The following is a 24,725-nucleotide window of genomic DNA, read 5'->3' on the forward strand; positions in this document are numbered from 1 at the left end:
TTTCTCAATTGGCGGTGAAGGCACACACCACAAGGCTTAACCGCGTTGTACATCACATCTGCCAACTCATTTCTTTGATTAAATATTCCATCAGCGCAGGCTATAAGGCGGTAAACCTTAACAAGATTCATAAGATGCGCCTCTTGAATACGCATAACTCACTTCCTTGGATAGAGAGCGCCCTACGTGCGGAAGAAAATTAGAACGGAGTTAAATTACTCCCGAAGACAAGATCAATAGACGGAAGAGGGGCGGTGGGGGGGGGGACAAGAGCCCCCTAATGCAATGCAAATTTAAGATATAGTTATGTCCTGACAACTCTGAGCAGACAATTAAAGTCGAAAGTAGAGCCGTTCGACGTAAATCAACTTCTAAAACCTTGAACATAATATTAAACGGTCAGGGGTCATTGAGAAGCACAGTGCAGCTGGATATTCCATTCCTTCCCCCTCCCATCGCCAGTCTAGATTTGAGGGGGGATAAAAGCAGATTTTGGATTACCAAAGGGCGTAATATTCATTGTAAGTGGGGAGACTAGAACAGAGATGAGCATTGCCTCTTACACTTCTGCCCCAAGGTACCCAGTGGTTCTGTTTGGTATGAAATACCAACAATGTAATCTTCAGATGCTCAACTGTGTACCCCTCCCCTCCAGATCCTATAGCTGGCAACACATATCTGATTGACATAGCAGCAAATAAGGTTGCCACAAAGGAGCTGGGTATGTTTAGCCTAAAGAGGAGAAGACTGAGAGGGGATATGATAGCCATCTTCAAGGACTTGAAGGGCTGTCACATAGAGGAGGGTGCCGAGTTGTTTACTGTTGCCCCAGAAGGTCGGACCAGAACCAACGGGTTGAAATTAAATCAAAAGAGTTTCTGTCTAGACATTCGGAAGAATTTTCTAATAGTCAGAGCGGTTCCTCAGTGGAACAGGCTTCCCCGGGAGGTGGTGAGCTCTCCTTCCCTGGAGGTTTTTAAGAAGAAGTTAGCTAGCCATCTGTCAGCGATGCTGATTCTATAACCTTAAGCAGATGATGAGAGGAAACCCATCTTGGTCATCTTCTGGGCATGTAGAGGGGGTCACTGGATGTGTGTAGGGGGAGGTAGTTGTAAATTCCCTGCATTGTTCAGGGGGCTGGACTAGATGACCCTGGTGGTCCCTTCCAACTCTATGATTCGATGAATGCCATGGCCTAGACAGTCTCTCCATTTATTAGCTCACACCATACAGGACTGTTTTATAAATTGCAAATGTTCGCACTGTTCCTTAGCAACAATGGGAATGTCATTGGTTGACATTAAAGTACTTCTGCATGTGTGCTTCCGTGGCCGCCATTTTGCCATGGGGCCCACTGTTTGTCCTTGGGATTCCAAAAGTTCCCATAGCTTCAACAAGATTGGGGACCCCTGACCCCGCAGGTCTACACAGCCTAGCGAGTTGCAACGCCGGCTGCTCAGTGGAGGAATGAACCAATTGCAGAAAGGAATATATATAAAAAAAAAGAAACAAAGAGGAATATTGTCTCGTCCCCATTCTTTCAACTCAGGCAGCTTATTGTCAGAGATAAACTGTCCCTGGAAATGGGAGTTTATTAAACGAGGAGGCGGTTATGGGTGAAGGTAACGAATATTCGGGCGATGCCATCTGGAAAGGAAAATAGGGATGTTTATTGAGCTGGTTTGAGCGTGCAAAAATGTGATGCTTCTCTTGCAAATGCATGAGGGCCGGGTACAGCATGCGCATCAGAGAGCATAAGGGGTTCTAGAACGGGGGGGAACCATCTTGATTCCCCTTCAGTTAAAGACTGGCTGTAGTTACGCATATATCGGTTCCCTTACCAAACATACAGACAAACAGAATGATAAATAGTCTTCTATTAACCTTACGCTAGATTTAAATGTATAACCAATTAACTAATTTTAATTTCTCTGCAAAAAAAATAACAGCTGTTGGCATTTTTCTTTGAATAATCCTTGTTTAGTTTCCATAATAGTGTACATTTTAATGAAAAACTCATTAGAATGTAACACGGGGCGTAATTAATTCTGGGTGATTCTTTCTATGTAAATAGCTAGTACAGATGCTGAATTCCATTTTCTGCCGGCTTTATTAATTTTTCATACACCAATATTTCAGCCGTAATGGGTTGTAACAGCTCCTCAGAAGTTTTAGAAATGCATTAACTATCATCAGAGTTGTTAATCTAGCTGGGATTTTTTTTTTGTTACCATTTGTATGATAATACTTTAACACCGCATTTGTTAAAACAATGGCAACAGCTTTATTTTTTTTAATGCTTTGAAACAAACATCTATGTATAATTAACGTAAGTAATATTAAACAATATTGGGTTAATCTGTCTGTATTTAGAAAACAACGCAATCCGTTTCACTAAGCGCGCCCAAGGATACATTTATTTAAAAGGGGTGGAGGAAGGGCGTTTGGGACCACAAATGGTCAAATCGGCACTTCCCATTTTTTCCCATTTTGGGACCTGGTGTTCTGGATTTGTTTTTCTTTCTTTCTTTCTTCTTGTTGTTTTTAACCTGATTTTAATGTCATGTATACATTGCAACCCATGGCGCAGAGTGGTAAGCTGCAGTGCTGCAGTCCAAGCTCTGCTCACGACTGGAGTTCAATCCCGACGGGAGTCGGCTTCAGGTCGCCGGCTCCAGGTTGACTCAGCTTCCATCCTTCCGAGGTCGGTCAAACGAGGACCCAGCTTGCTGGGGGTAAAGGGAAGATGACTGGGGAAGGCACTGGCAAACCACCCCGTGAACAAAGTCTGCCTAGTAAACATCGGGATGTGACATCACCCCGTTGGTCAGGAATGACCCGGTGCTTGCACAGGGGACCTTTACCTTTACACATTGCAAGCGGGAAACCTGCAAGGACTTGCGGCGGGTCTCTCATTTCCCCCCTCCCCTGCTGTTTCCTCTTTCTCTTCCCCTGCAGCCCCTGTAGCCTCTCCCCTTTTTCTGCTTCTTTTTCTCCTTCGCACCACCAGCCAGACCTACCTTGATCTGCCTCCGGTCTTCAGCCTGTCCTCCTTCCCTACCCCGGGCAGCCTCTACCTGGGAAAACTATGGCCCACCACTGGCCACCATTGCGTGGTGTGTAGCCTGCAAGGTGGTGGATACCTCACTTCTCCATGAATCCCCTCTCCACACTATTTCCTGCTTTCCTCCTCCTGGCAACCCCGGCCCCATCCTCACCTTTCCCTGCTTCCTTCTCTCCTTCCCACCTCCCCACCTACCAACCTACCTTTTATCTGTCCCCCAATGTAGCAGCTCCTCCCCCTGCCAGAGTTGCTCAGTTTCCAAGCAGGTTGCCGCTAGCCTAGGAAGGAGGTGTCCTCACATGACCCTAGTAATGCAACACCACCACCGTTAGGTAAGAAAGAGTCCTGCAGTAAACTAAGCTAGGATCACCTAGAACTGGACATTCTTGGATTTTATCTAAAGCAAAACACTGAGAGGTAAATCACGATAGGTAGCCGTGTTAGTCTGTCACTAGCAGTAGAAAAGAGCATGAGTCCAGTAGCACCTTAAAGCCAGCGTGGTGTAGTGGTTAAGAGCTGTGGTTTGGAGCGGTGGACTCTAATCTGGTGAACCGGGTTGGTTTCCCCACTCATCTGCATGAAGCCAGCTGGGTGACCTTGGGCTAGTCACACTCTCAGCCCTTCCTACTTCACAGGGTGTCTATTGTGGGGAGGGGAAGCGAAGGTGTTTTTAAGCCAGTTTGATTCTTCCTTTAGTGGTAGAGAAAGTCGGCATATAAAAACCAACTCTTCCTCCTCCTCCTCCTCCCTGGCATCTGGTGATGCAGAAGGCAGGTGATGCTTCCTTGAACAAGCAGAAGCAGTTTCTGAACTAGTAGCACCGTGGAATAGTTGTATCTTTGGGAAAGGGGCTACCAGTTGGCCCTGGGTTCTCTATATCCCTAGATTTAACCCGGTATATTTTTGCAGTGGTTTGGAATACTTTTAAAACAAAAGAAAATAAGCAAAGCTTTTGTTAAGTCCAGTGTCGTGCAAAAAAACCCCTAGAAAACGAAGGTACTAGCAGTGCATTTAGCTTGGATATATGTTCTGAAGGATATTTGGGCGTTTTACTTTGTTACAGTTTTCTAAATTGAATCAAATGCATAGACTCCCCCCTCCCCCTTTGGGGATCTTACTGTGAAATAATTATATTTTTCCCCTGGGTTTCTGGTCTTGGAGCATTCCCCCCCCCCCCGCTTTAAATGCCAATGTGAGAAACCTTGAGAAACATTGACCTTCATTAGAATTAATCCTAACAGAACTGCAGTAGGTAGTAAAACAAAAATTGACTGGGGACTCTCATTGTTAAATTATATATAAATTTGGTTCCCAGTGTGAAATAAGAAACAGTTGGCTTTATTAGCTGACTTGTTTGTGAATTTGGAATTGGTGGTTAATAAAACCAACTGTTGAGAAAGGAGGGAGGGAATAAATCACTAAATTAAGCCATCAGTATTAAGGGGAAAAGCAAAGTTTGTACGTTGCTTTTGTACAGGGACGGGGGGAAATATGGGTGCAGGCGACCACACTAGAGTTGCCAACGATGCAGCTTTTGAGAACTTTGTTGGTCCTGTATTTTCAATTCCCTATTATGGAATATCACTCTTGATATATTGCGGCTGAAGAAGCCTATAGCGAAACGTGTATCAAAAGGATCTAGACAACACGTACCGTCCCATCCCTATTTCTTTCCTACCTATTGTTACCTTGAACTGGAAGACAAGGTTGTATATCTCGCTTTGTTCATATTTGCGCCAGAACTGATCAATTTCACAGCACAATGGAACTCAACTCTTTCTTCTACTTGTGGATTCTTAGTATGGACTTTGCGTATGAACGTCTTCTGTATTGAATATGTTTTACAATAGGTTGGAAACTAGATAATCAATTGTTTGTATGCTTTCTTAGGTGTTGGTTTCATGTTCACAATTTTTTGCTTATTCTTTCTAATATATGTGATTATTCTATATATTTGCAACTTGTGTGCTGTTTTCTTTCTGCCAAGTACCTGGAGATTGGCAACTTTAGTTGCCAACCGGCGGGAGGTTTTGGGGGCAGAGCCTGAATAGGGTGGGGTTTGGGGAGGGGAGGGACTTCAATGAGATAGAGTCCAATTGCCAAAGTGGCCATTTTCTTCAGGGGAACGGGTCTCTATCGGCTGGAGATCGGTTGTAAATAGCAGGAGATCTCCAGCTAGTACCTGGAGGCTGGCAACCCTAGAATCATAGAGTTGGAAGGGACCACCAGGGTCATCAAGTCCAACCCCCTGCACAATGCAGGAAATGCAAAACTACCTCCCCCCTACACACCCCCAGTGACCCCTACTCCATGCCCTGAAGATGGCCAAGATGCCCTCCCTCTCATCATCTGCCTAAGGTGACAGAATCAGCATTGCTGACAGATGACCATCTAGCCCTACTGTGCTGGCCTCCTGACTTGAAGCAAGGATATATTTTGTCTTGGAGGGGGAGTGACCACTGGGCCGATATTGCTACATATATGCAACTTGGTCAATATGTGGGGAAGGGGGGCTTTCGGTTGCTGCTTGCGGTCCATGGCGTGGCATGTCAACAGTTTCATGGCTCTTTGTCACATTTGGGGGAGGGGGCTTTTTTTTAAAAAAAGAAGAATATCAGATCTAGTTTGAGTTTTCCCGATATCAGACCATACTCTCTTCCTCTCTTTCTTTCTCTCTTTCATAGGCAGGGTGCTGCTGTGCCAGGCAAACCAGGAGGGATCGCCCGTGTACACTGCCCCCAGTTCACTAGTATACACATCCACAAGTAAGACAGTCTTATGGCTCCTTTTCGTTTTGCCTGTGAATGTCTACCAAGCCCCAGCTGATTCTTTTTTTAAAAAAACAACGCCTCTCCCCATAGCCCTCGCCTGGATGAATGTGTTATTTAGAGAGAGAGGTGGCTGAAACACTTGCGTGTTGCTGCAGAGTAGGTTTAAGCCTTACCGGCTATCCGTAAGCAGCCAACTCTTGGCCAAGCTGCTGCCAGCGGCGTCATGGGATGAGCACAAATATTCCAACCCAGGAGAAGGAGATGCTGAACACATGAAGCTGCCTTGTACTGAATCAGACCCTGGGTCCATCAAAGTCAGTATTGTCTACTCAGACCGGCAGCGGTTCTCCAGGGTCTCAGGCAGAGGTCTTTCACATCACCTACCTGCCCAGTCCCTTTAACTGGAGATGCCGGGGATTGAACCTGGGACCTTCTGCATGCCAAGCAGAGGCTCTACCACTGAGCCACAGCCCCTCCCCAAATGCTAACCTGTAGAGTACTGAGAAGGGCAGTGGAAATATTATTAAATAATAAACAGGGAAGCTTTGGAATGGGGGTGGGGGTGGAAAGGAGGACAAAGCAGTCTGGGTGGGATCTGACAGAGTTGGTATTCAGAGCACAGACGAGAATATGACATACTGATTTCTTTTTTTAAAATCTAAGCAGAGAAGCTTGGCCACAATCCTAAAGTTCTGGTTGCTGGGGATTGATTTTGTCACACCTTGAAAGCTAAGCGGGGTCAGCCCTGGTGAGAATTTGGATGGAAGACCGCCAAGGAAGCCCAGGGTCACGGCTGTTCTCTCATTTCCTGTTGTGACTGACGTCGTTCCCCTCTTCTCCGTTTTTATCCTCACAGCAACCCTGTGAGGAAAGTTAGGCAGAGAAGGCGTGACAGGCCCAAGGTCACCCAAGCAAGCGCCCGTGGTAGAGTGGGGATTCGAACCTGGGCCTCCCCGGTCCGACACCCTATCACTACACCCTGCTGGATTGGAATAAAACTTGCATGTTCTTCTCTGCAACCCTTGCGCCAAACTTTTTCCCGTCACATTTACACCTTTTCTTTTTCATTCATTGCATATCAGTGGCATGTAGTAGAAAAGAAATAAATGAATTTGGAACACCAGGAAGGGGGGAAACAAGCAAACCAGGAAGTCCCACAAGGGGGGATCCGGCACATCATTGGGTGTTGTACTGTGACGGGACTGTGGCAGCCATTCGGTGTGGATTCCGGGGCGAAATGGTTGCGCAGGGATAGCACAATATCCAAAGATGTAGGGAGGCAGCCAGCGAGAACTTATGGGGGGGAAATGCAAAAGGGCATATTTGTGCAACCGTAGAGACCAACACCTTCCAAACCAGGCGACATTCTGATAATTGTGCCGATCCTTATGAGATCAAAAATGAGAGCCTTATGAGATCCTTATAAATCAAAAGAGTTTCTGTCTAGAGTCTAGGAAGAATTTTCTAACAGTCAGAGCGGTTCCTCAGTGGAACAGGCTTCCTCGGGAGGTGGTGGGCTCTCCTTCCCTGGAGGTTTTTATGGAGAGGCTAGATGGCCATCTGTCAGCAATGCTGATTCTATTACCTTAGGCAGATGATGAGAGGGAGGGCATCTTGGCCATCTTCTGGGCATGGAGTAGGGGTCACTAGAGGTGCGGGGGGGGGAGGTAGTTGTGAATTCCCTGTGTTGTGCAGGGGGTTGGATTTGATGGCCCTGGTGGTCCCTTCCAACTCTGTGATTCTATGAACAGTGTGCATGGATGCCCATGAGAATCTCTGGTTGGGTCTTGAATCCCTAAATCAATGGGACTTGCATATCACATAACCCATGGGCATTTATCAAAAGGGGGGGAAATAAGGGGGGGGAGATTTAGGTGGTTCAAAAGCTCCTAAATTTATCCCACACTGTTCCAGTTCTTTCCATAATTATCTTAAGAAAACTTCCATCAGTTTCTGTAATTAAACTAATGGTCCAAATGAATTTCCAGATCACTAGCTATTCATTCCAATATGTCATTACATTGAGTTCAATTAATAGGAAGTAAGTTTACAGCCCATTGTGTCCCTAAAATGCTATTCTATTTTAGCTGTTTTAATTAGCAATATCCGCTCGGCTACCACCAACTCCTGCCCACCGATTCAGACCACACACACTCATTCGACGTGCCCCCGTCGTCGGACGCCGGAGCCGTTCGCCGGGTCGTATTAAAGCAAACAGAGTGAAACATTGATAATTAAAACTCTAATGCCTTTCTTCCTCTTAAAGTTCATCCGGGCATTTGGCGGTAGGAATGGGGAGCGCCCGATCCCACGTGGAACTTCCGCATCCCGGGGGGGGGGTGTCTTTGTTTCCCTGAAACCCACCCCACACCTGCCCCAGCGTTCAAGTCGCCCCAGTCATTTTAATGGGGGAAAGTGTGTGCAAATCTCTCTCTTCTTTCTGTTGAAACAAACCGGGCCGCTGGAGCTCACGGGAAACCTTCGTGGGGCTCTGAATCGGGCTGAAAGACTCACTGTGCGCTTCTAAGCCTGTTGACTTCGGTGGGTTTACAACAGTGTAACGCTCCTTAGGTGCACATTGTAAGGCTTACTCTGGGGGCAGAGTAAGATCTGGCTCTTGAGATCCCAAGCCAGTAACAGTTTCTTTCAGCCGGGATCTTTATTCTGCAACCCAGACCCCTGAATGAGTGGTTCATTTCAGCCACTGCAGGGTTACACTGTTACACAGGAGAAGAGCTGAGATGCTGTACCTCCCTCTTCCTTCTGCCTTCTTCTTCTCCTGCCAGAAGCCCCCCACCCCATTTCCCCTTCCTTTAGGGTTGCCAACCTCCAGGTACTGCAAAGAACCAGCACTGGTGGTCCACTGTCCAATATGCTGAAATTCCAATATACCAGGCCATATAAAGTTCAATCAAGAATTTTTGTCTAAATAATAATTTTTCAATTAAGTGTTTTTATATAACACTATTGCTTTAACCGCACCAATGCAATAACATTGGATACAAAGAATGACAGTAGAAAATCCAAATCCTTAATTGGATACACAATTATATCAATCTTCATTTATACATATATTTGCTTATTGCACCATTGATGCCACTGGATTCCATATGAAGATGGGCTTCGGTATTTATACCCGTTTCACCTATTCAGGCTTCATCAATCTCTAGCTGGAGGTCTCCTGCTATTACAACTGATCTCCAGCCGTTACCGGCCAGTTCCCCTGGAGAAAAATGGCCACTTTGGCCATTGGACTCTATGGCATTGAAGCCCCTACCCTCCCCAAACCCCAGCCCTCCTCAGGCTCTGCCCTGAAAACCTCCCGCCGGTGGCAAAGAGGGACCTGGCAACCTTTCCTTCCTTCCTTATTACAGCCCCAGCTCCTTCTGACTCAAAACACCTGGGCCCAGACAGCCTTTGTTCTTTCAGCCAGACTTGCTTTCTGCTGCAGCCCCCTTGGAGATTCCCTAGGCCAAACTGCAAAGCTGCCCATGGTCCCAGCCTGATCCTCCCTGGTGAGTCGTGCTGCTAAGCCCTGGGCCCTGCCCTGCCAGGCAGTTTATTTCTGGGTAAACTGCCCCACTTGCATTTTGAGCACTTAAGGAGTTCTGCCCAAAGGGAAATTGGTAGTGAATTTGGAGGGGGCCCTGCCAGATTAAAAAAACCTGTAGGAATTTAAGTTAAGAACATAAGAAAAGCCCTGCTGGATCAGACCGAGGCCCATTGAGTCCAGCAGTCTGTTCACACAGTGGCCAACCAGGTGGCTCAAGAAGCCCCAAACAAGACGACTGCAGCAGCACCATCCTGCCTGTGCTCCACACAGCACCTAATATAATAGGCATGCTCCTCTGATCCTGGAGATACTAGGGATGCATCATGACTAGTATCCATTTTAACTAGTAGCCGTGAATACCCCTCTCCTCCATGAACACGTCCACTCCCCTCTTCAAGCCTTCCAGGTTGGCAGCCATCACCACATCTTGGGGCAGGGAGTTCCCCCAATTTAACAATGGGTTGTGTGAAGAAATGCTTCCTTTTATCAGTTTAACTTTTCTTTAAAGGAAGGGATGATGCCCCCCCCCCGCCCTACTTTGCTGTCCGATTTCCATCCGGCTTACATCCAAAGCCAACTCTAGGATGCGTTCACAGGGCTTGCTGCTTGGTTAACCGTTCGGTGGGGTTTTGAAGTGCTATTTCTCGGAAGGAGGGGGGGTGGTGCCTGCTAAATTCCAAGGCAAGGCAATGCTCAAGTGAAATTCCAGTAGGGCAGCAATAGTAGTTTTCGTTCAGGTTTGGTGCAGTCTCTTAGGGGCTCCCAAACCGCCCCCGGTAGTTTATACGCGGTGGCATTTTTCTGAGTTGTTACTTTTCCTTCTCCCTTTTATTCCGTTTCGGCCTCCTCTTTTCAGACAGCGGCGCCGGCTGCCGTCTTCTGGTGCGCTCCCCGGCCCCAGCCTTGCCTTGATATTTCTTTCACAGAAATACATATGACAGATAAGGAGCCGCTGTGGGATATTTTCGCCTCGTGTCAGAGAGATATTAAAACAATAAACTACATTGCCCTGGGATTTTAGCTGACGAGAAAAACCGAAAACAACAAGGCAGAGATGAGATAGTTTTGAAAGGTGGCTAGGCAGGGGGTTTTTTTTAAGAAAGAGAGAGGAAAAACCTCCCTAGAAAGCTTGCGATACCACTGGCAGAAAACATTTGGATTGCAGTGCTGCGCCCCTGTCTTAAGTGGATGGGGAAACGGGCATCGATGATCTGAAATCCTGTCATTCTTCTTTTTTTAAAAACCCATTTTATTACGTATTTTGTAAAACAAACAAAGCAATAACAGACAACCCATTCACACAGTCTTTTTTCCCCCTTTTCGGGGTTCCGGTAAATAATAGCCTTTTTCAAAGATTTGCATTTTATATCATTAAAAAAGGAAAAGTTAATCATAGAATCATTGAGTTGGAAGGGACCACCAGGGTCATCTAGTCCAACCCCCTGCACAATGCAGGGAATTCACAACTACCTTCCCCCGCCCCACACCCCCAGTGACCAGAAGATGGCCAAGATGCCCCCCCCTCTCATCATCTGCCTAAGGTCACAGAATCAGCATTGCTGACAGATGGCCATCTAACCTCTTCTTAAAAACCTCCAGGGAAGGAGAGCCCACCACCTCCCGAGGAAGCCTGTTCCACTGAGGAACCTCTCTAACTGTTAGAAAATTCTTCCTAATGTCTAGATGGATTTGGATTAAATTTCAACCTGTTGGTTCTGGTCCAACCTTCTGGGGCCTTCATAGCCATTATATCTGCTTTTTTAATAGTTGCATTCCTAACTATTCCCACTGCTTCCCCTTCTCCACTTAAAAATCATACAATATTTATTATAGCTACTCTTGATTGTATTGATCTCCCATGTTTGCAGCACTCTCTATTTCTACTTTTTATTACATACAAGTCAATCATCTAATTGTTTCAACTTGAACGGAAATCCTTTCATTCTGTAAAAGAAGAAACACAATTTGCATTCAGAGCTGTTTGTCATGGCATTAGGCTAAAAAAAGCTGAAAAAGCAATTTTAAAAAAATTAAACCATCAGGGTCTCCACCCCCCATTGGTTACCTTATTTATGTCATGCTTTGGTCCGAGTGATTTAAAACTTCTATATGTGCCAGTTTTTCAAAGGTACTTCAAGCATCATCTGGTCTATTGTTATGGTGACCCTAGTCAAGTACTGAAGGTGCCTTTGGAAACTAATGGCACGGTCACCACCTGTGTTCGCCACTTCTCTTCTCTTGGAGAATATGCACGAGTCAGAGATTGATAGCATGACGTGCATATGGAGGGTCTCGGGCAGATCCCCCAGGATCTCCACCGAGGGATCTCAGGTGTTGGGAGAGAGCGCTTTCTCAGCTGGAGAGCTGCTGCCAGTCAGAATGCACAATACTGAACTTCCAGCAATCCAGAATCAGGGGCCGTGGCTCAGTGGTAAAGCATCTACTTGGCATACAGAAGGTCCCAGGTCCAATCCCCGGCATCTCCAGTTAAAGGGACTAGGCAGGTAGGTGACGTGAAAGACCTCTGCCTGAGACCCTGGAGAGCCACTGCCGGTCTGAGTAGACAATACTGACTTTGATGGACCCAGGGTCTGATTCAGTAGAAGGCAGCTTCATGTGTTCACGTGTGTTTTCAGTGGGGGGAGTGGTAGACTTCTGCCTGGTGATCTCAGCACTTGATATTGAGGACCAAGCTGACCTCCCCGCTTCCAGTTGGATGCTGGCCTGTGTTTGCTTACTATGCTCCATAGAACTCGGTGGGAGACCCTGAGAACAAAAGGATCTCTGTCTGCCTGGCTACAACTGTGTGTGTAAAGTGGTCTCAAGTCTTAGCCAACTTATGGCGACCCCAGCATGGGGCTTGCAAGGCAAGTCAGAAGCAGAGGTAGTCTGTCATTGCCTTCCTCTGCAGGGCCTTCCTTGGTGGTCTCCCTTCCAAATACTGACCCTGCTTAGCTTCCGAGATCTGACAAAATTGGGCTCTACCATGCCGCCTTCTCTCCCTGGCTATAATTAGAAACCAGTTATAATATTTGCAGTGGACTTGGAAGAAGGGGCTTCCCTGTGCTGTTTGATGTCCAACGGTTAGGGTGGTGTTTGTTCTGATGGAGGTAGTTCCAGAAGTTGAAACTATAATATTCATAACCGCAAGCACCCTTTGTCAGGAGTCATGGGATAGATGCAACTGGTGCGTAGATATAAAAGGGGGATACCCTTTTTGTCTGGGCCTTTTTTCTAGATTTGTCAAAAAGGTGTCATTGGGAAATGCTAAGGTTTGGGTTCTTGCGTTACGCATCCTTTATTTCCATCCTTGCAAATCATAAGCAAAGCAAAATTAGCAACCAGACGGCGAGACTCTTCTGAGCCGAGCCCCGTGAAGTAGTCATAGCTGGGATTAACAACCAGAAATCCCAGAGCCTCCTCTGGCTCCCTCTAGGGTAGTGGCTGATACCCCTCCGCCCAAATGTACTGTTCTAGGTGTACAGATAATACATGGAAGAAACAAGAATGACAGTCAAAAGGAACTTCTTGGCAGTCTGTTTTTGGGTTGGCCTGGCTCTCCTGCCTCCACGCAGCCACGCCTTAAAGTGTCTCCCCCATAAAACTAGTTTCAGGAGGGTAGCCATGTTGGTGGGCAGCAGAAGAGCCAAATTCAAGTCCAGTACCACCTTGGAGACCAACAAGATATTTCGAGAGTCAGCGCTCCCTTCGTCAGAGAGCAGCTTTGACTCTCGAAAGGTTCTACCCCGAAAATCTTGTCCATCTCTAAGGAGCTACAGGACTTAAATCGAGCTTCTTATAAAACTGGTTGTTGGTGATAAGGTCTGAAGCCCATCTCTGTTGGGTTCCTGTTCATCCCCTTCTGTGACGCGTGAGGTCCCATATTTAGCCGCTTCTGCCGTATTCACCTTAAGATTCAAAGGTAGCCTGGACTTTCGATCCTCCGTCTGAGCAGGGGCCGGGACTTACGCCGCCTTCCCCATGGGCTCTCGGTCAAGGGTTGTTTTCAGATTTGTCTCCCCGAAACACAACCTCCCGCTTCCTTTGATTTCCAGTAGATGGTGCTAGCAAATTACAGACTCCTCAGTGGTAGAGATGGGGGAGAACACCTTGTGTCGTAGGGGACGTCTCCCCTCCCTTTTAAGCCTCTTTGAAATGGGGCTAGTTTTGAATTTCTCATTCCCGCAGGTGAGATGCCTAAGCCTCCCATTTTTATTCTACTTTCTCCAGTGAGCAAATTGAACCCTTGATCCTTTAGGCTCGCATGGTTTTCGGTTTGCGCGTGCTGGAAGTTTCCACTAACAATGTATGTCTTTCAAAACGTTGGTTGATCAGTCAACATTATACATAGATTATATGCATAAATGACGTACATTGGACATCATTAAAATGAATAACGCATGAACAAACGGACGTAAATCATATTGTATACGCACATTCATTCATTATAAAAATACAACGTGCGTAAACAATACAAATGAACCTACAAAATGAAGCACGAGAAGTGGAGAATTGAACCTGCTAACCCATAATATCAGTGAATCTCAAAAGACATGAAATCAAAAAGATTTCATAGAATCATAGAGTTGGAAGGGACCACCAAGGTCATCTAGTCCAACCCCCTGCACAATGCAGGAAATTCACAAATACCCCCACACCCCCAGTGACCCCTACTGCATGCCCAGAAGATGCCCAAGATGCCCTACCTCTCATGAACTGCCTAAGGTCATAGGATCAGCATTGCTGACAGGTGGCCATCTAGCCTTTGCTTAAAACCTCCAGGGAAGAAGCACTTACCACCTCCCAAGGAAGCCTGTTCCACCTAGGAACTGCTCTAACTGTTAGAAAATTCTTCCTAATATCTAGATGGAAACTCTTTGGATTTAATTTCACCCCGTTGGTTCTGGTCCGACCTTCCAGAGCAACAGAAAACAACTAGGCACCCTCCTCTATATGACAGCCCTTCAAGTACTTGAAGATGGTTACCATATCCCCTCTCAGTCTTCTCCTCTCCAGGCTAAACATACCCAGCTCCTTCAACCTTTCCTCATAGGACTTGGTCTCCAGACCCCTCACCATCTTGGTTGCCCTCCTCTGGACTCGTTCCAGCTTGTCTACATCTTTCTCAAATTGCGGTGCCCAAAACCGAACACAATACTCGAGGTGAGGTCTAACTAGAGCAAAGTGTTTGTGGTGAGTTTGGCATTAGTTTAAAGCGGCGTCATTTCTTTCCAAGAATCCTGACAACTGTAGGTTTTTCACAAGGGTGAATTCTTCATTGGAAACCATCCGCATGCTCTCAGATTCCGAGGGATACTTGAACTGGAGCGCAAAGAGCTAAACAAATTTGACTGAAAGGGTCTATATTTTGTAATTAAAATATCCTAGCCTTTTTAATGCATTATCACAGTGCATGTCTCCAGTTGTATTTGTGGCGTGAAAGATGTAAAAAGGAACACTCTCCAAAGATCATCTTCAAACACTGGAAATTACTCGAGGAGCTCAAGGCCCCCTCACAAGCCAAAAGCGGCCCCTCCCCTAGCACACATGGTGGTACCCACACGGATCTCGTCAACCCCCTTGTCTTTGCTACCTGCCAAAAAAATAAAATGGAGCTGACAAAGGCCTTGTCCAACCAGCCCTTGGCAACAGTGGAATATAAATGAAGAAAGTAATTTTTTGCTTTAGAATCATAGAGTTGGAAGGGACCTCCAGGGTCATCTAGTCCAACCCCCTGCACAATGCAGGAAATTCACAACTACCTCTCTCCAACATCTTCAGCGGCCCCTACTGCATACCTAGAAGATGGCCAAGATGCCCTCCCTCTTATGAACTGCCTAAGGTCATAGAATCAGCATTGCTGACAGGTGGCCATCTAGCCTCTTCTTAAAAATATCCAGGGAAGGAGCGCTCACCACCTCCCGAGGAAGCCTGTTCCACTGAGGAACTGCTCTGTTAGAAAATTAGGCTGCGTAGGTCTTTCTGGCAGAGCAGCCAGCCAGCAGAGACAGCTTACAGGTCCTAGTCAAAGGGGACTCAGTTTAAAATTCCTTCTCTGATCCGAATTGCAGTGAAAAATTAATCCCCCGTCTCAGCAAAATTTATCCTTCTTCTTTTTTTAATTAAATTTTTATCAGGATACAGAAAGGAAAAAAGGTAAGGGGAAAGGAAATATGAAAATAAACATCACATCTTAGAGAGCCAGTGTGGTGTAGTGGTTACGAGCGGTGGTTTGGAGCGGTGGAGTCTGATCTGGAGAACCGGGTTTGATTCTCCACTCCTCCATACGAAGGCAGCTGGGTGACCTTGAGCTAGTCACAGCTCTTTCAGCCTTGCCTACCTCACAGGGTCCCTGTTGTGGGGAGGGGAAGGGAAAGTGATTGTAAGCCAGTTTGAGTCTCCCTTAAGTGGTAGAGAAAGTCGGCATATAAAAACCAACTCTTCTTCTTCTTCTTCTTGTCTGGAACAGCTGCCACCCACTAGCATGCTCTGAATAATACACTGAGTCTTTTTCACTAATATTGATGATTATACTCATATTACCCACTTCTCCATGGTTTAAGATATCATTAAGATATCATAACAGATCAGATATTTATCTCGCGGTCATGATCTCATACCTTTCCTATCTATCCTAATACTTAAATTCTCATCTAGGTAAACAGGACAAAACATAATCGTTAACTGTTTAGACTACCTCTACTGAGTCAATCGACAACTTAACACATTTAATTGACGCATTGAGTCACACATATCTGTCCAGAAACGGTTGCCATCTTTGTTTGTGTTCATCAGTCGTCTTATTCTGAAGCAAAGTTGATAATCTTGACCCGGACGCACATTCATACATTTTTGTAATTTTACTTTGCAAGCTCTGCCCCTTCCCCCCTGTCAAAGCTTGCAAAAAAACAATGTACATCAAGATTCCCCCAATCCCTGTGATTCTCATCTCTCCTCCCCTTTCTTCCCCTTTCTCCTTCCGACAGCAATGTCCCCAGGCGTATGGGCATGTAGTCCTTCAGGGCTTCTAGATCCCCTGGAATCAGGGAACAATCTGCCACCCCTGCCCCTTCCCTGCCGCTGTGAAAGTTTGGATGAGCAAGCCGGCTCCTACGGAGATTTCCCTAATCTCAAGACAATCTACCCAGTTGTCCATTGGGGCTGGCTGATGTCTAGGGAGCCCCCCAACTTTTACAGAATGGAACAGTTTGGTCGGGGGCGATTTTGGGTTGCCTAGCCCAGGCTAGCCTGATCTTGTCAGATCTCAGAAGCTAAGCGGGGGCAGCCCTGGTCAGTTTTTGGATGGGAGACCACCAAGGAAGTCCAGGGTTGCAACGCAGGTGATGGCAAACCACCTTTGCTCATCTCTTGCCTTGAAAACCTCACAGGGTCGCCAGAAGCCTGCTGCCACTTGACGGCAAGAAAACCCAAACAAAATTGGGTTACTTTGCACCAAACTGTCCCCCTAAAAATATGTGCCTTCTTCCACGTTGTTAGTGGATCATAAATCAGCATGATGCGCCGAATCACTTTTTCTAGTAACAGTCATAACTTTGAACCATCAGATAAGATCCAGTTCAAAAGTATGAAGATCCGATATTGGAAAGTAATTGAAGAATCAGAGCCCGATTTCATTCAGCTTCTGAGCATTCTAGACATATTTTGGGGTCATTTTTAACTTCACTAAAGCAGAAGTACTTCCCACACTTTAAATGCTTTAAACTATCCCGGCGGAGTAGATTCAGAGGACTGATCTCATTTTGATAGTGGGTTGATTAACATTTTACTTAACTTTGAAATGCATTCGCTTTCATGATTTTATGATGGAAACGTTTGAATTTGAACTGCGTGCATCTGCTTCTATGCAGTCTTCTTAATATCATGCACAACCCCCCACCCCACCCCCAGGAATTCAGGACCAAACAAAACCGACCATCCCGTCAGGTTGAACGCCGGAAAACTAAAATGTCGCCTTGCTTTCCCCATGAAACGCTGCCTGACTCTTGCCGGGGTGGGTGGGTGTTGTCAATACATTTGAGAACTCAGATCACAATTACGGTGCGGAAAAGAGAGGGGGTATTCATTACAAACCATTTAGAAACCTAGCCATGATTGATATGTTACCTAAATTAATTCATAGCCTTCCGTTATGACTTGAGGAAGTTAAAAAAAACCAGCTGCTGGTAATTGGGAGTTATATGATGGAGGGAGAAAACAGCCTTCTGACATGTTTGGACATTGTGAGTTTTGGGCCGCGGAGATTTCTGCATTTCCCCATTTTTTAAAAAAATCCACATCGCCAGATGTTTAACTGTAAAAAAGTGAAATGAATGCCCCATTTGCAGGCAGAAATATTGCCCAGGCCGTCTCTCAAGAGAAACGTTATCTACAATATAAAAAGGGAAAGCGGTAGGGAGGCTGGAGAAAGTTTTCCGGGCTTCGAGGGAAGTTGTTGAGAAGTTGGGAGTCATATCAGAAGCTGGAGGGAAGGTGGAGAAACCTAGGAAGAATATTTGTTCAGATGTGGAGACACACAAAAACACACCCTTTCCCCGTTGCCATTTGGCAGAAGTTTTTATGGCTGTGTTAACAGCCGCAAGTCCAGGTCTTCAGAGGTTGGTCTGTCCATTCACATGTGAAGTGGGGGTTAAGGTACAATTGAAAAGCCAAAAGGCCAAGCCAAAAGGCCACGCGGGCAGGGGGGAGATATGTTGTCCCCCCTCATGAACACATGAAGCTGCCTTGTACTGAATCAAACCATCAAGGTCCATCAAAGTCAGTATTGTGTACTCTGACTGGCAGCAGCTCTCCAGGGTCTCAGGCAAAGGTCTTTCACATCACCTACTCGCCTAGTCCCTTTAACAGGAGATGCCGGGGACTGAACCTGGAACCTTCTGCATGCCAAGCAGAGGCTCTATCACTTAGCCACAGCCCCTCCCCTCTACTGCTGTGACCCCTGCTCACAAGGAGGGGAGGTGTTCAACACCTCACACCCATTGGGGTCTTTACATTGAACTTCACTTTACACGTGAATGGGACAGACCCACATTTAAAGATTCAGATGTCCTGCCAACCACATGAGCTTTGAGCCTGGACCAATTTTGACACTTTGAAATCCCACTTTACAGGTCTGTTGAATCATCTTTAGCTTTCTTCACCCACTGTCCAGTGTTAGTTTTTGAGGAAGGCCTACCGTAAAGGGCATCGACCTCAGAAGGTCCCAATTGCAACTGATGGCACTTCTAGTTAAAAGGCTAGTCACAGCTCTCTCAGCCCCAACTACCTCACAGGGCGTCTGCTGTGGGGAGGGGAAGGGAAGGTGATTGTAAGCCGGTTTGAATCTCCCTTAAGTGGTAGAGAAAGTCGGCATATAAAAGCCAACTCTTCTTCTTCTTCTCCTCCTCCTCCTCCTCCTCCTCCTCTTCTTCTTCTTCTTCTTCCTGTGTTTCCATTGGCTTCATTTCACCCTATTTCCTTTGCAACAAATCCTATTTTCCCCTGAAGAGGAATCCAGCCTCAAAATGTTGGGTTTGCCTTTTTCCAAATTCATGCCACTGGTGTCTGCAGTTTTTGTGGAATTTTTTTGTAGCAGTCTCCCTTAAAAAAAAAAAAGTTAATTAATCAGCACTGTGTCAATTTCCTCTGTTCCATGTCAATTTGTACTAAGGCAATTAATCACTAATTGTCACTCCGTCTGCGGCAAGCAAAGGGGATCCATCCGTGGTAACGCCCCCCCCCCTTTGAAAAATAAATGGCGCCCAGCAAATCTATCACGTCTTTCGCAATATTTTATCGACACTTCTGCACGTTGTAATAGACTGCAGCAAGAAGCAGCTGTACTTCAATTCGATATGAATATTAAAAGAACAAATGGGAACAGATTTATAGGCTGTTGCGGCTCTGTTATGCCGGTTAGGAGATTACACCAAGCAAATGAACAGTGAAAAATTACTCTTCCATGTGGGGAATGGTGATTAAACTTGTACATTAATTAGAAGTTGTGCGTATGTGCGCTTGTGTGTATGTTTTCTTTTCAGTGAATTTCAAATGAGGCTGGCCTTTAAAACAGAAAAGTTGTCCAAAATTTGTTTAAGCAACGCAGTTGAATATCAAAGTGGAGTTGAGCACAATGGCAAATTCATGATTGTCTAAATGTTCCCCCATACAAGTATAGATACAGTGCGAATTAACAAAATGGGGGGGGGGGACGACACCTTAACTTCCCTCCCATGGGTTTTTGTGGCCTATGCCTAGAAATTCATGTGTCCAAGGTCTTATTCTGCGCATGGCTGGGCTGGATCAGAGGAGCATGCCGAATATATTAGGTGCTGTGGAACACAGGCAGGATAAATGCTCCTGCAGTCGTCTTGTTTGGGGGCTTCCTAGAGGCACCTGGTTGGCCACTGTGTGAACAGACTGCTGGACTTGATAGACCTTGGTGTGATCCAGCAGGGCCTTTCTTACGTTCTTAATACAGGCCGGACGGTGCTGCTGCAGTCGTCTTGTTTGTGGGCTTCCTGGAGGCACCTGGTTGGCCACTGTGTGAACAGACTGCTGGACTTGATGGGCCTGGGTCTGATCCAGCAGGGCTTTTCTTATGTTCTTATGGATGGCACACCTCTTTCTGCACGTATTGGTTCGCGCAGCTCTTATTGCAGTCTCTTTTGGCACCGAGTGAACCACCGTGCCTGTGCGGTCCCGGTGGATGGTCAGCTTAGTTCATGGGAGGTGATTCTTGGCAGGGTCAGATGTGCGTCCCCTGCTGGGAGAGCCTTTTAATGCCTCCCCCTTGCTGTTTTAATTAAAATAATATATTTTGTTAACACTTTAATTTTTTTTACAAACATTCAAGCATACACATACAAATACAGATTTAAACTGGACTTCTTTCCAGGAGATTAGTTAACAATTCTAGAACATACAAAATTAATCAATATACTATTTTGTCTTATTGATCATATGTACTTATACTATCAATTTTCCGATTATTTCAATTTCAGATTCTCAATTCATACATTTTAAACCATTACAGCTATTACTTCTGTTTTGTTCTTATTTGTCCCCCTACTCTAGCTCTGTTATATAGTCATTAGTTATTTTTGTAATCAAAATAACACTTCCACTTCTTTTGGAATTCATCTGTCGTTTTCCCTTTCAGCATAGTAGTTGGCTTGGCCATCACCACATATTCTGCCATTTTTGTTGCCATTTCTCTATCCCCCTTGCTGTTTTGACCAGAAAATCCCCATTCAGTTTTCCCCGTAAAATGTACATATATTTTCCAGTGGTGCTTTTGCACCAAGTCAGCATTGTACGTTATATGTAGACATGAACATTGTCTCAGCCCTGCATCCCATTCCCAACTCCCAAGGCGCCTCTGTGTGAGTCCAACCCATGTAATCGGCAGAGGTTCTGCGCGGTTTTTTTGTCTAGAACAAAAGATTCGCAGGCTGTTGCGTGTGCAAAGACACGCACATGACGCTTAGAGAATTTGGAGGACAGGGTTGTGATATCTCAGGAGGGGGCTTGACCCCACGCCAACCAGAGCCGCACGCTCTGGGGATGGAAGCCTCCCCACGCTTGCGGCAAGAGGGCGCCCCAGTGGCGGGCGCGTGGGGAGCCCGGCGCAGTAATGAGAGAGATTCATTCATCCATTTTGACGGCACACCTTCCTTTCGGCATATGGCGCTCTTATGCAGATCCAAATTAGAGCCGGGATGCAAAGAATAATTGGCCGTTAAAGGGGCTGCGTGCTTTTATGGCTTTGGTGGGAATCTGCCCCCCTGTTGGGCCGTGCATCTGCTGCTCTGTCATTGGCCCCTGAGCGTGGAAACTTGAATATACAGTTTATAATGTGTGCCTCATCGGGGGGAATCTCTGGTGTCGAGCAGCGTGGTAGACAATCCCTTTGGAGTTTTAGATTTTAACATATATATTTTTTCAGCATATGCATTAAAGTTTGCTGCCTGGTAGCGCCCCAGACAATTATTTGTAGAATGAAAATGCACGGGAATTAGAGGTATTTGTTGTTATCGTTGGGGAGAAATTAGCATGAGTTTGCTGCTCAGGTGTGAGCGCAGAGGGGATTTGGGGCCTGCTGATCTCCTCTGGTACAAAGGCTGGTTTCTGCTGGCAGCCTTCATCCCTCCCTTGGATATGTGTGTGATTAGTCAGTAATGTGCCTGTCTTCTGAAAAGGTGGGCTTCCGTTTTCAGTGTATAAGGTACATTGCTCTCCCTCTTATGACTTGTCAGCCAAATACGATCTTGGGGTAATTTTTAGGACTGCTTATGCGGGTGGTCTTCGCCCCAGGAGTTCCAAGACCCTATAGAATAAGCCAAGGGTGCTTCCTGTCCATCCTCATAACCTGTTGGATTCCTTGTTAACACAGGTAGATTCAGAGACACACACACCCTTCCTCCAAGGCCCTCCCTTGTCTCTCTCTTCCCATCTCCAGCACGCACACCGCTTGGTCCTCTAATGCTTCAGGTCGTCTTGTGGCATGGATCTCCCCCTCCCCACTGGTGAGGCCATAACTCTGGCTTCTCCTCCTCTTGTCACGCCACCCTGATGTCGTGACCATGGCTCCACACAGCTTCCTGATATGGCCGAGACTGGTCAGTTGTTTGTGGTGGAGCTAAATTTCGTGTTTTGTTTTATTTTGTTAAAAAATAGCCGTGCTAAATGGCCCAGGCCAGAGGTCAATTGTGCAGCTACTGGGAGACTCTGGGTCATGGTGTGTGGTGGTGGGGAAGACATTGTTGACACCACTTCTATCTAAAACTTGGAAGTGACGTGACCATAAAGACTGGCGAAATCCTAGAGCGTTGGTGACGTCCCTAATGGGTTTTAGCCCGAAATGACATTGACATATCAACAGTGTCTTTCCCCCCATTTTCCCTTATTCAAACAGCGGCAGGGGCCCAGAAGGCAACGATGGGCGATTGCCTGGCATAGCAAGTAAGTTGGCCACCCAGTGTGGAGCACACACAAATATTTCCAGATTCAGTCCCCAGCATCTCCAGTTAAAAACTACCTGGTGGTAAGCTTACCAGCCTCTATAGGCAGGGACTTCTTCGTGCTGTTATAGGTATAGTGAGTATGTGTGTCTCAGAGGAAGAGAGGTTCAGTAGGAAGTAGTTGTTAGCATACTGGAATCGAACCTGAGATTAAAGAGGCTCGAATCCCCACTCAGCAAATGAGGTTGACCTTGGCCCCATCTATCTCTTTGCGGCCTTAAGACTGCTGGGAGTGCTTACAGCTCTCTTTCGTTCCAGCGCTGCTTTGAAAATGTAGTTTGAAACCCAGTGGAGAAGCTGGGGCTGCCTTGGCAACATGTTCGAGCTGTAAATTAAGCACTCTATGTATCATTACCTCTCTTCATTTGTTTTTATTAGGGGTTTGCTCGGTAATATTTGTTTTACTCGCCTGCTTGATTAAGACGCCGGTTCCAAAACCTACCCTGGAGCAAGGATCTCAACATCCATTTAGGCTACGCCAGCGAGGGTTCCCCCATTTCCTTGCTGCCTTGAAGGGAGAGTCATCCATTCATCTTGACGTGCTGTTAATCGAACCTGAAAAAAATGCACTAACCACCTCCCTCCCCTGTAAAAAAAAGAAGAAGCCAAGAGCTTCTGGTTTAATAGAACCGTGTCAAGAGGCCCAGGGATATGTTACAAACTTCTTTGTGGCCCAGATAAGATGGAAGGGATCAAAGATGTAGAAAAGGTTGATCGAAAATGATCAAATAAGTGGGGCGCATTTTCTAAAGAGTTGGGGAAGTTGTTTTTAAAAAAAGATGATGGAGAAGGGACACGACGGAGGTTTACAACATTATGCAAGGAGCGAACAGTTTCCAGTTGTTCCCAGTTCCACTGAAAACGTTGAAAGACTGCATTTCCCAAGGTTCCCGAGGCCTGAGTCGCTGCCATAGCCGCAGCCAAGGCAGTGGAGGGCGGAGGGGAGCCCAGCCATGGAGGCTGAGGCCTGTTGGAGAGGGCTCGTCGGAAAGCCCATCATGCTTCTCGTGATGATAATGGTGTATATTTATAAAATGTGTATAAAAGGCCAGCCAGTATGTGTACACGTGTTGGGAACCAAAAGCATTGCCTACGGAAAGGGTTGAAATTGGGGTCCTTCTGATAAATTGGGGGTGACCGTCCCTTGGTTTGAGATTGTGTTACTACCTCTTAGAATCAGAGAGTTGGGACTACCAAAGTCATCTAGTCCAACCCCCTGCACAATTCAGGAAATTCAGAACTACCTTTCCCCCCACACCCCCAGTGACCCCCTACTCCATGCCCAGAAGATGGCCAAGGTGCCCTCCCTCTCATCATCCGCCTAAGGTCACAGAATCAGCACTGCTGACAGGTGGCCATCTAACCTCTTCTTAAAAACCTCCAGGGAAGGAGAGCGCACCACCTCCCGAGGAAGCCTGTTCCACTGAAGAACCGCTCTGTTAGAAGATTCTTCCTAATGCCTAATAGGACCAAATGCTCCAAAAGGATGCACTGTTTTTGGTGGCCTGTCTTTCCAGAACCTACTGATGTGTTTCCGATCTCTCTCTTTCTCAGTGCCGGGTTTCCCTTATCCTGCCGCGACCGCAGCCGCCGCGTACAGAGGTGCACACCTAAGAGGCAGGGGACGTACCGTCTACAACACGTTTCGAGCGGCCGCTCCTCCTCCCCCGATTCCGGCTTACGGCGGGTAAGTGGTTCGAGGCCTCGCGGACTCCTCGCTCTCGGCGTTCTCCGCATCCTCTCCTTCCTCCTCCTCCTCTTCCCCCCGAAGCAATCAAGCATTTGTGAATGCCACGCATGACGATCCCGTCTCGCCACACAAAACCACGCGCAGCATGCGACCAATCTCAGTTGCCTGAAGTGCCGCACCTTGCGCACGGAATTGACAAATGATAGTAATTTGCACTGTCATGGTTGGTGGCTTTAAGCATTTTGTGTGTCCCATGTTGTTATGTAAATTCCCCTTGAGAAGGAACGCTGGAGGAAAAAAAATTGAGAGAGAGAAACTCGTAGAGGTAAAGATGTATTTTTTGGAGGATTGGAAACATCTGGTTATCGAGGGAGTCAAATAACATTCTAAATCTTACTCTTTAAAAAAAAAAAATCCACCAAATGAAAGTTGTCTCATCACCCATCCTGAGGGTTTTATTTATTATTCCTATTATTGCTACTAGTTGAAAACTGAAGATTGAAAAAGGTGGATACGGAAGGAAGTTGTGTTTTTTTAATTAGTTTTTATTATAAGGGGTACAGAAGCAGAAAGGAAAGGGTAAATACATAGGGAAAAATGTGTGAACATTCTCACATTATATTCTTGG

At 46.3% G+C, this 24,725-nt stretch overlaps 1 protein-coding gene across 20 annotated transcripts in view; it reads left to right on the plus strand.

The window, feature by feature from the left end:
• The window catches only part of RBFOX1 (RNA binding fox-1 homolog 1), a 1,240,357-nt gene that overhangs the window by 1,157,218 nt on the left and 58,414 nt on the right, over positions 1-24,725 (plus strand). For 15 of the 20 annotated variants that reach the window (XM_056866488.1, XM_056866489.1, XM_056866490.1 and 12 more), the window contains 2 exons: positions 5,749-5,829; positions 23,962-24,094. In XM_056866488.1, the coding sequence (XP_056722466.1) occupies positions 5,749-5,829; positions 23,962-24,094 (214 nt within the window). The remainder of the gene's footprint in view (positions 1-5,748; positions 5,830-23,961; positions 24,095-24,725) is intronic. The other 5 variants (XM_056866495.1, XM_056866505.1, XM_056866509.1 and 2 more) reach the window with 1 other exon arrangement.

Source organism: Euleptes europaea, chromosome 21 (assembly GCF_029931775.1).
Source record: "Euleptes europaea isolate rEulEur1 chromosome 21, rEulEur1.hap1, whole genome shotgun sequence".
NCBI lineage: Eukaryota > Metazoa > Chordata > Lepidosauria > Squamata > Sphaerodactylidae > Euleptes > Euleptes europaea.